This window comes from Elaeis guineensis, chromosome 15 (genome assembly GCF_000442705.2).
Source record: "Elaeis guineensis isolate ETL-2024a chromosome 15, EG11, whole genome shotgun sequence".
NCBI classification, from domain to species: domain Eukaryota; kingdom Viridiplantae; phylum Streptophyta; class Magnoliopsida; order Arecales; family Arecaceae; genus Elaeis; species Elaeis guineensis.
The window spans coordinates 73,880,785-73,892,241 of NC_026007.2; the positions used below are offsets into that span (position 1 = coordinate 73,880,785).

Below are 11,457 nucleotides of genomic sequence, written 5' to 3' on the forward strand. Positions count from 1 at the left end.
CAAGTGATCCTAAGCCCGATGTAGCCAAGATCAATTGAGGCCAGAGTCTCCAATGAAGTCCCTAAACTCCCTAGAGTCAATGCTATCAGCATACTGCCTACCTCTCATCTTCTCATGTGGCCCAACAATATAGTTGAAATCTCCAACAACAAGAGACAGAAGGCCCTGCTCAATCAGCCTAGAGATCTCGGACCAGAGCACCCTCCGCTCTCTGTACTCGATGCTCGTATAAACGTCAAGAGAAGCCAAGGACTGCTGATTTGCTAAAAAATAACTAAGGCCACCTGCTCCTCACATCCGTGGAATGGTTCCACCCGGACAGCGCCATGATGCCAGAGAACCATAATCCCCTCTGAGAGGCTCCTAGACTCCACCACATAGGAACTCCATGCAAGCGGGATTCGACGCCTGGCCTGGCAAGACTCACTCCAAAAAGTTAGGTCTCATGTAGGACATAAATATCAAGGCAGTGCTGCTGGATGATCCTACAGAAGGTCGTATGAAAGGAAGGCTTCCCTGCCCCCCGATAGTTCCAAATCAACAACTTCATTAGGCCGGCTGGTGGTGGAGGTGGTCCTCACCCGAACCCCCCTCCAATAGGGTATCACCCTCCGCCCCTATGTCCATCGAATCCGCAGACTCCAGAGTCCCCTTCATCTTCTGGATGGCTCTTCTCAATATGTCAACCGCCACCTCATGGTCTAGGTCCGGATCCGTCGCTGCCTGCACCGTCTGGATGTCATGGTCTGTCATTGGGTCTTCTATTTGGACCACAGCTGATTCCCCCTTTCCTAAGGTACCGACTGAGAAAAAAAAATAGCTCATCGCCTCCTTGGATAGCAGATGGGTCAATCAGATCCATCTAATCGGCCAGGGCCTTGCCCTTTGACTTGTTGGGCTGGATCGGCCCTTCTTTGGGCCCATTGGAGTTTTCCTCTCCACCCCTGCCTTTATCAGTGCACGGCCCACTTGAGTTCACTGGGCCGCACATGCTTTAGCGACCCAGCACTGGTCGTGCTTGCCATAGGCTACGAGCCCATAGACCCCGCCAAGTCTGCCACACCCGAAAATGGACCTTCCTTGCGCTCGGCCTGGCCTGACACGAGCAGGCCGAAATGGTTGGCTGGCCCAACCATGCAAATCTCCACACCCACATGAGAATCGATGCCACCCGCCTCCGATCCACCCGTTGGTCCAGGGGAGTATCTCCACTGTGCAATCCGAACGGGCTTCATCCAGCCGTGCCCTTCTGAGTCAGCCTGAGTCGGCCCCTTCCTGAGTTCACTCAGCCTTGAATCCGAGTTGGGGGCTCGATTGGACCTAGTTCCCTTCCTCCCTGTTTCAGCCCCCGCCTTTGGCCCCAGCACCCACTGTCGGACGGCGATGAGCCACAGCCCCATTCGGGGCTCTTCCTCCAACCTCCTGGCCTCCCCATCTCCCATTTGGACCACGTCCTCCAGGCGAAGAGAATGCCCCACACCGTCCTTCCCTATACACACAGTCGTGGGGTGGAACTGACTGCATGTACTGGGGACAACCTTCGTCAATGTTCTCCCACACGAAATGTTGCCATCTGAGGCCGTCCGATCCATCGATCAGCACTCCCAATCGTAGCGGCAGAGAGAGGTCCACCCTAATACGTGCGCGCAAAGCCAATCCTCCGCATTTCCACTGTGCACGCATCCACCACCATGAATTCATCGGCAGGGCCGAAGACACACTGGATTGCTGCCTCTTCCCATAGCTCCATCGGGAGTTATGGCAAATGGATCCAAATCAGGATGAAGCTGATCGCTACTTCCCCTAGGTAGAGCCGGGACTGTCACACCTCCACCACCAGCACTTGGCCGGCCAGCACCCACGGCTGATCAAGCACAAGGTCCCTCTCACCAGGTTTCGAAACCGCACCATCAGATAGCCCCGATCCATGCCAAACCCCCTTACCTCTCTCTCAGTCTTGCGCAGAGCTTGAACTCCCACTCCACCACCTCCACCACCACCCTCCGCCATTGAGGGTCTTAGCCACCACCCACTGGCCCTCCATTTCTCTTCTCTAGTCCGGACAGCCTCCTCTATGAGGCTAATCACCTCCAAAAATCATCGCTGCAACTTCTCCATCTCTATCGACGATGGTTCCGATGAAATCCACATCGAATGCCCAAGAAGCATCCTCTTCCACCCATTCTCTTACTACGAACCTTCGTATGAGCTCCCCAGAGCATCGCTGAGTTGCTCGCCATCATCATCGTAGCTCCCATCCACCGCCGTCCAGTCAAATGCTGATGATCACACCAAAAATGCCCAAAGCATCAATCTTAAAGCATCAACAGGAAACAAGCTGCAACGGTCACTGTTAGGTTGGATTTTTTTTATCTCAAATATTAAAATAGTGGGCACGTACGGCAGTCTGTACAACCACATTCATATTCCCCACCTTTTGATATTGTGCTGTATAGTTGTACTATGGATCCCAATATTAACTTGTTAGTTTGGGGTCCTATCCATTTTCACATCCTACTCTAATTTCTAAGTTGGGGTAAACCTTACTCCCCAATTTTTTCAAAAAACAAATTTTTATAATTATAGCAAAGAATTAAATTTTTATAATAAATAATAGATCCAACCATTGAAAAACTAAATATGTGTTTGATTATATTTTTTTAATTTTTAAAAAATATTTTTTATTTTTTTTATTTTTACTATTGAGTAAAAATAAAAAATAAAAAATATATCTGATAACTACGTTGCTATAAACCAAAAAGTAATATTTGGAAACGGCAGGTGAAGAGCTTGACGAGGAGAAGAGTTCAGGAAGGAAGGGAGAAGGGGATGGGGAGGTGAAGAGCTCGAAGAGGGAGAAGGATTCGGGCTCTTTATTTTTTGATTTGGCATTTTAGATGTATGGAAGTAAGAAAAATAAAAAAATAAATTTTAAAAAATAAAAAATTTTTATTTTACATATAAAATAATTATTTTTATTTTTTATTTTTTAAAAATTAAAAGAAAAAAATATTTTTTTAATGACTAACTAAATGCATCCGAAGGAATAAATAAGGACAATGATCTGAATGCATATTCAAAAAGAAAGGAAAAAAAAAAAGAAAGAGAAAAAAAAAATGAAGGAGATCATGATTAGTTGGTTAATTTTTAAAAATCTAAGTTAGAGATTTAGAATGATTTCTTTTATCTTACACAACCATCCTAAAATCTTAAACAAGAAAATTGTATTGGACGAAGAAAAATTCATCACATTCCCGTGATCACGTCTACGTTCATCCTCTTCTAAAAAGGACAAAACGTCTAGATTCGGTGCTACACCACGACGTTGCAGCATAACGTTAAATTAACAAATACATCAGCCATAAGAGCAAACATGTAGTGAACCAAACAGACATGTGACACGTATAACACTCAGCAAAAAGACCCACTATGATTGCGTCGTCCCACGCGAACTCCACGTCATCGGAGTCCTCGATCAACCGGCCGACATGCTCATCTGGCGCTTACAAGACCAACGTAAGCTCACCTACAGGTGTCCGGATCGAGAACCCCCACACCTATAAATAAGCATCGATGAGCCCGTTCCAGGGCCTGCGGCCACCGGTTGCGCACTTGGCAGGAGAAGCTTACTCCGTTGCGCCAGCACTATCGGACGGTCGAGAATGGCAGGGGAGAAGAGCAAGATCCTGATCATCGGCAGCACGGGGTACATCGGAAAGTTCATCACGGCGGCGAGCGCGCGGTCCGGTCACCCCACCTTCGCCTTTGTGAGGGACACGGCCCCCTCCGATCCGGCCAAGGCGAAGCTCCTGGACGACTTCAAGGCCTCGGGCGTCACCCTCATCCAAGTAACCGGAAACTCTAACCCTAATTTCCCCCAAAGCTGTCGCCTTTTTTATTGGTATCTGGGTCTCGATTTCTTTTTGTTTCCCATTTTAGGGGGATCTATATGATCACGGGAGCTTGGTGAAGGCGATAAAGCAAGTGGACGTGGTGATCTCCACGGTGGGGTTCTTGCAATTGGCCGATCAGACCAAGATCATCGCCGCAATAAAAGAAGCTGGTAACGTTAAGGTCAGGGCTTCTTCATCGCTCTCTCGTCGTTTTGATCTCTGTTTTGACCACTGCGGTCCGCTGCGTCGGATGGGTTTAGACGTCTGGGGATTTAATTATTATTTTAATAAAGTGAGGTTTTATTTATTCGTGTTGTATATTTTACGACATATCACCATCTGTCCCGGTGGTCTCGTTCAATTGTTTCGGGGTGTTGAGAAAGACTAGCTCCATACTTTTTTTTTCCTTCTCTGTATCTATTTACCTCTAAAATAAAAATAATTGGGTGAGCGATACGGGAATCTACATGTGCTTCCCATCCCACAAGTGAGCCATATCAATCTTAGATACTTGTGTGTATGTGTGTGCGTGGTGGCAAACGAGGTATGCATAAACTGCTGCCAGATAATTTCAGAACAACTTACTTATAAACGCCAAGAAGGTATATGTTACTTTCACTAACATCGAAAGGATCAAAGATGCAGCTAATTTTCATTCACACAGTATCTGCATTTCCAGTAAATATGAACATTGCCAGCAAGACCATTATCGATCATTGTGCTTAATTTCTGGAGTTCCTACATGATCAATCCAATTTATGCTAGTAATCTTCGTTTCATTGAAAATATTTTGAAAACTTATTCAGTTATGGGTGATCTTCATGCCGTCCCTCTGAAGTTGCTACTTATTGATATTTAGGTCGGCTTCAGAGTTTGATATCATCACCTCTTTGCAGCAAATAACTTTCTGACTTCCCCTAAATCATCCTATTCTTTTGCACTGCCGCGCCACGTCAGCTATATTTTGGGATATTCATTCAAGATCGACTAATAGTTGCTAAAATGTCGGACAACAAACTGCTTATTGCTTGTGGAGGCATCTATGTTCATAATAATTATTATGGAGAGTCCATTTATCCCTGGCGAATCAATTTGGTGAATCTTTGTATCTGGGCTTACATTCTTACGATCTGTGGTAATAGGATTATTTTCTCTTCGAATAATTTTATCCTGAACTTTGTTTTGGAGTTTGCAGAGGTTCTTTCCGTCTGAGTTTGGGAATGACGTGGACCGTGTGCATGCTGTGGAGCCAGCAAAATCAACATTTGCCATCAAGGCCCAGATCAGGCGTGCTATTGAAGCAGAGGGGATTCCTCACACTATTGTTTCTTCCAACTTCTTTGCTGGTTACTTCCTCCCATCACTTGGACAAGCCGGAGTGGCTGGTCTTCCCACAGATAAAGTTGTTGTCTTAGGTGATGGGAATACCAAAGGTAACTAACTATTTTGGTCTTGCCGATGTTCACCTCTGTCAGTTTGCTAGAACAAAAACCGATAAATGGTGATTATTTCCCTTGTTACAGCTATCTTTGTCGACGAAGATGACATTGGCACATTCACCATTAGAGCAGTGGATGACCCAAGAACACTGAACAAGATTCTGTATCTTAGACCGCCCGCCAACACCTTATCGCACAATGAGCTAGTCTCCCTGTGGGAGAAGAAGGTTGGCAAGACCTTTGAGAGGGTTTATGTTCCTGAAGAACAGGTTCTGAAGCAGATCCAAGGTGCATAGGAACTTAATCAAGGTTTAAGATTGAGATCATTATAAACTTATCCACTAAAACAGGTGCTTATTGTGTTTCAGAATCTCCCATTCCGTTGAATGTCGTGCTGTCTATCTGCCACTCGGTCTTCATCAAGGGGGACCATACAAACTTTCAGATTGAGCCATCATTTGGTGTGGAGGCTACAGAGCTTTATCCTGATGTCAAATACACTACCGTTGATGAGTATCTGAACCGGTTTCTCTGAAAGTACACTTCTTAATTCGGCTAGTACCATTTTTACTTCTGATGTGTTTACGTACCTTCATGATGTTTCGGTTATGCTTGTTTGATGTTAAAGGATTCCTGTCTGTGTTTTGGTTATATATATAAAAGGATTCCTACCTGTCTTTTGGTTCTATATATATAAATATCTTCATGTTTTTTGTTCCAAAGCATGAAATCTTTATTTTTTCTCTTTTTTTTTTTTTTTCCATCGGAATGTAGCCACATCCATCCTTCTTTATTATCATTTACTATTACTAGCTTATAACTCATCTCGATGCACGGGATACAAATTTTTTTAAAAAATATTTTATTTAATTTATCTATTCTATTATACTTATTTTATATATATATTAAAAATAATAAAAATAATAAAAAAATTATATTTGTTGCATAGCATGGATTATTAGTTATCAGATAAATCTTATGAAGATCGATGATCATGATCTGCGAAACTCCTTCATAAATCTATCATTTCTTACTATTTTTATCTTTAATTATTTTTAAACATTTTTATCTCTCCTTCTCCTTCGATCCTCTCCTCGTACATCTAAATCTCCTACAAACTCGATCTGATCTTTTCTCCAAAATTACTTTTTGCTGAAGTGTCATCTTTTGAAATGGATACCTCTTCTACTATCGAACGATACATCTCTATAAATGAAGAGCCAAGCTAATATAACATGAAGACCCCAAGAACCAAATTACACTGTTTCCACTCTCCCTCCCTGATACATATTACGGGGAGGGCTTTTCGTTCTTCTAGTCTCCCTCTCCTCCCTCTCTTCTGTTCCAAAACTCTAACACTTTTTGGCTCCCGAAGAGTCTTTTGGGGCTCTTTGGAAGCAGCCGCGGATGAGCTGCCTGTCACCAGACCCCTCCCTCTACTACTTGTCGGTGTTCGAAATCGTGACCCAATCCAGCGATGGCTCCTCCTGGAAGCTCAGCAATGCCACCAAAACCTTCAAGATGGTGTTTAGAATCGTGACTCAAGCTAGTGATGGCACCTTCGAGAAGCTCAACAATGCCATCAATGCCTTCAAGATCCCGCCTTGTACATCAAATTCATTGAATCCGATGGCGCATGGGTCATCATCCTCTTTTACAATGAATCTTGGGAGGGTCATCTTGGATGGAAGCCTTCTTCCTTCTTTTTGATTCCTTTCTCACCTTTATTTTTTTTTTAATTTTTTTGAGGCTTTCATGTGGAGGACGATGTCTTGAAAAAAAAAAATGCATGACGGACAAAGGTTGATGCCTCCATTGTATGTATGTATGTGTGTATTAGTATTATTATTACTATTATTACTGTTATTATTACTACTATCTTTACTATTATTGCTATTATAACTATAATTATCATCAGTAATATTAGCATTATTTTTAAGAGAGAGAGAGAGACCTCTGTTCAAGTTTGTGCACCTCTTCTTACAGGATGCCTTAGGTCTATTGTGGCCCAAACAATTGGCTCCAATTGAAAAGAGTTCGATGGAGATTGTAAATGCTTCTCTTCTTTAGCAGTAAAGCTTGCTGGGCCCTAACTTATCTTAATATCTTCTACTTGTAGTTAATGTTAGTTTGAGGTTAACATCGTTTTTCCTACATTTGGTTTGAAGTTTTGTACTTTGAATAATGTTTCCATTAAATCAAAAAATAATTTCTATCAAAAAAAAACAAAAACAACAAATAAGTTTTTCTATGCTAATGGGGTTGGAGGCGTTCTAACCATCCCATCCTATTTTTCTGAGAAAATGAAACCAATATAAGGTCGGGACTCCAAAATCCCATCATCAGGGGAGACAAGAAAAAAGAGAAAAGAGAAAAAAAAAGATTAAGAAAAAAAAAAGTAAGAGGAAGAAAAATGAAAGAAAGGAATGAAGAAGAACGAAAGGAAAGAGGAAGAAGAAGAAAAAAGGGAAAAAAAAAAAAGAAAGAAAAAAATAGAAGAAAAGATAGGAAAGTAATGAAAAGAGGAAGGAAATGAAAATATCGTAGGGATGCATGATCAGAATCGCTATCAAGATGGGACATGACAGCAGAGTATCTAATTTCATGAAAAAATTGAGACACGTCTGTCCTATTGGATTTAAAACATTTCCTCTGAATGTGGTGTAAAAATTAAAAATAATTAACCTTGATAGGATGGTGAGAACTTGGCTGGTAATTATTCATGGTGAATGATAATGACATTTTAAAATATTTTTAATTATTAAATGGAGCATCCATAAGAATAGAATACATGTAAGAAATTAAAGAATGATAACACCACTAGCAATTGTATATTGAGGACCAGTTCAATCGAATTCTACGGTGAATTTTTTTAGTTTAAAATTTTCGCAAAAGATAATGTAAAAATACCTATCCATCAAGTTTTTTAAGGAACCAATCATTTAGCGTTAGCTAACATTAACAAGAAGGCCAGAATAAATGAGCAAGGAAAAATGAGCAAGGAAAATAGGAAATGAAATTGGTCACGGTTAACGCCACAGGTAAAAAAAATCCCAAAATGAAATAAACACAAGCTACACCGCTTTATAAAGCTCTGAAGTCAGCATAGTTTATTATTAAGTACCAGGATAAATGCTGGACTAAATAACTTAACGGTAGAAATGCATCTCTCTCGGTTGGTGGAAGTTTTGCCACGTCAAAGTGCCATAACACACTTGCACTTGAAATTGTAAAAGATGCTTCCACAATATAAGAACAGAGTGTCCAAATCATACAGTTAAGGCATAATTTTGAGCTATTTTTCTTAACTTATCGGCACATACACCATGCTAGCTGTGGATGACCCGAGAACATTGGGTAAAGAAGACTGGCAAGACATCGGAGAGGATCTATGTCCCAGAAGAAGGGGTCCTCGTGAAGATCAAAGGTGAACAAGAAATTTCCCAAAAGCTTTAGATGAAACCAATTAAGGAATTCTGATATGCATCCATTGATTTGGTAACATTAAGTAGACTAAAAGATGCTAACAATTCACAAGTGTTGGTTTAGGTAATGGGGTTCAAAATCTAGTCCTTTTTTCCCTCTCATATATCATCTCAATCGTGGTGGGCTGTTACATATTGATTTTACCAATAAGCAAGCTCATAACAATTGATTTATATGCTGTTAAACATTACAATATGCACTCATCATGTGTATAGTTGGCCTTTTTTTTTTTTTTTTTTGACAATCACAAGGATCACCCTATACCAAACACCCCATTATGGTTGATTTGGATGTGGTTGGTGGCTAGAATCAGGTATTACTTATCACGTGACTTCCAACAAAAATGTCTTTACGTCAAGTTCATTCTACATTGGAAAATTCAACCCCTAATATAGTTGTCAGCACCAATGAATCTTATTTTGACCTTTGGAAAAACTGTTACTCTTAAAAATATGTAACATATCTATAAAATTAGAAAAAGTCTTGTGTTTGTGTATCTACATGCTCTTTATGGCTTTAAAATGGGAGATTGCTTACAGGATTCTGTTGATGTGCAAAATATTTTTGCCCTTTTTACCACAGCAATGAAAGGATTAGTTTGTGAGAAGTTAAGAAGAAAGCCTTGTTCATAAGAGGCGAGAGGAACGGTTGGGGCAACCCGAGCCAACAAAGGAAAGGAAGCTGAATTTTACCAAAATTTAATAATACTCTTAACCTATTTTTATAAAGCATTCAATACATCACCAATAGATGTAAGTCATCCTGCTTTTTTTTTTTTTTGGGTAAGGGATGATTTTGTATTTCTTAAGACAGGAGAAAATACAAGTGTTTAATACAAACCTTTGTACCGAGCACATTACATCCACACTTGCCTTGGCATTGAGGAGAAGTTCCGTGATTACTACTACAAGAATCGGCTGATGCAGCTGAATCGGGTCCTACGGACAGCAGGGGGATTGTTGTCGGAGAGCCAGGTCGAGACAATATGGGATGCAGCCATTGCCAAGATGACATCTGTTCTAGAGGATCAATTCTCTCGCATGGATGCTGCAAGCCACCTCCTACTTATCAAAGATTTTGTCACTCTTTTTGGTGCAACCCTTACACGGTACGGATGCAGGGTAACACCTCTGATAGAGGTTCTGGATAACAGCAGGGACAAATACCATGAGCTCCTCCTCAATGAATGCCGGAAGCAAATAGCTGACATCCTCGCCAATGACGCTTGAACAGAAGGTGATGAAAAAGGAATATGAGTATGACATGAATGTCTTGTCATTCCCATTCAGTCTTCAGATATAATGCCCGTTTTTCCCATATGTGGCAAGCTTCTCTTCATCTGTTCCTGATGCTTGTCGTACTGTGGGCTCCTTCATCGAGGACTTGGTCAGCTACTTATCATATGGAGGTCGCATGAACTTCTATGATGTTGTAAAAAGGTATCCAGACAAGCTCTTGATTGATGTGTTGAATGGTGCTTCGCTGAACATGATCCACAGTGGTAACTTGGTCACTTCACAGGCAATGCAAATTGCAGCAAATATAGCTGTTCTTGAGCGTGCTTGTGATTTTTTTCTCTTGCAGGCTGCCCGATTCTGTGGCTTTCCTGTACGTGTGGTTGAAAGGCCTCATTCTGGTTTGAATGCTGAGACTGTTCTAAAGGCCTCACAGTCTTTTTTCTGCATCTCTCGGGCTTTTCTTTTACATCATATCATAGTGAAATATAACGAAGTGATCTTCTCCACTTATTTTTTTTTTATGTTTCTCCTCCTTTTTCTGCATCTCTCGGAGTTTTCTTTTACATGGTATCAGAGCAAGGTCGCCATTGATTCAAGTCTTTTCCTTGATTAAGCGCTTACAGCAAGTTGTTGCTGAAGCGTCCTCTTGCACGTAGCTGGAGGCAAATAGTTGCTACATCTTGTCCTCATCAACATGTCCGATCAAATCGATCAGAGCACCACAATCGAATCTATGGTGGATGGTTCGTCATCGACCTTAAATGCTGCGCATGATCCGGCATCTCCCTATTTCATCTCACCTTCAGAGAATCCTGGGAATGCCCTTGTGACATCTCTTCTCAAGGGACCGAACTATCCTGCATGGCGAAGGGCCGTTATCACTGCTCTTCGAGCCAAACAAAAAATTCGGTTCGTTGATGGGACACTTGCACGACCTATAGATGGATCGCGGGATCATTTTCTCTGGGATACGTGCAATTCAATGGTGATGTCATGGATCTACAACTCTGTTGTACCAGAAATCTATAACAGCATCTCTTTTTTTGAAAGTGCTCGAGATATTTGGGTCGATCTTGAGGAAAGATATTCTCAAGGCAATGCTCCTCGCATTCATGAGTTAAAGACCCAAATCTTGAGTTTCAGGCAAGGCAATGATATGACTATTGCCGCTTATTATGCCCATCTTCATGGCTTGTGGGAGGAACTTACGGCTTATTCCAAGGTGCCGACTTGTTCGTGTGGAGCCACTAGAGAGATCCAAGTTGAGAAAGAAGAAGAGAGACTACATCAGTTTTTTTTTGGTCTCAAGGACTCCTACGACATGTTGCGAGATCAGCTGCTGTCCATGGAGCCATTACCAACAGTTAATAAGGCATATGCCTAATTGATTCGAGGTGAAAA

At 41.7% G+C, this 11,457-nt stretch overlaps 2 protein-coding genes and 1 pseudogene across 2 annotated transcripts; all 3 read left to right on the top strand.

Annotated features, from left to right (window-relative positions):
• Positions 1–3,577: 3,577 nt before the first annotated feature.
• Positions 3,578–7,204, top strand: LOC140854012 (phenylcoumaran benzylic ether reductase Pyrc5-like). Its single transcript, XM_073249165.1, has 5 exons — positions 3,578–3,848; positions 3,940–4,074; positions 5,089–5,326; positions 5,417–5,620; positions 5,701–7,204. The coding sequence occupies exons 1-5, from the start codon at positions 3,663–3,665 to the stop codon at positions 5,865–5,867; spliced, it is 930 nt and encodes a 309-aa protein (XP_073105266.1). The 5' UTR covers positions 3,578–3,662; the 3' UTR covers positions 5,868–7,204.
• Positions 6,740–10,712, top strand: LOC140854005 (exocyst complex component SEC15A-like; annotated as a pseudogene).
• Positions 10,713–10,789: 77 nt separating this feature from the next.
• LOC140854006 (uncharacterized) lies at positions 10,790–11,440 on the top strand. The gene has a single exon (XM_073249131.1). It carries the CDS (start codon positions 10,790–10,792, stop codon positions 11,438–11,440), a length of 651 nt encoding a protein of 216 aa, XP_073105232.1.
• The last annotated feature ends 17 nt before the right edge of the window (positions 11,441–11,457 follow it).

Coding starts and splice junctions, on each gene's coding strand:
- LOC140854012 (XM_073249165.1), top strand. CDS start 3,663: ATGGCAGGGGAGAAGAGCAAGATCCTGATCATCGGCAGCACGGGGTAC. Junction 3,849..3,939: donor CGGGCGTCACCCTCATCCAA/GTAACCGGAAAC, acceptor TTCCCATTTTAG/GGGGATCTATATGATCACGG. Junction 4,075..5,088: donor AAGAAGCTGGTAACGTTAAG/GTCAGGGCTTCT, acceptor TGGAGTTTGCAG/AGGTTCTTTCCGTCTGAGTT.
- LOC140854006 (XM_073249131.1), top strand. CDS start 10,790: ATGGTGGATGGTTCGTCATCGACCTTAAATGCTGCGCATGATCCGGCA.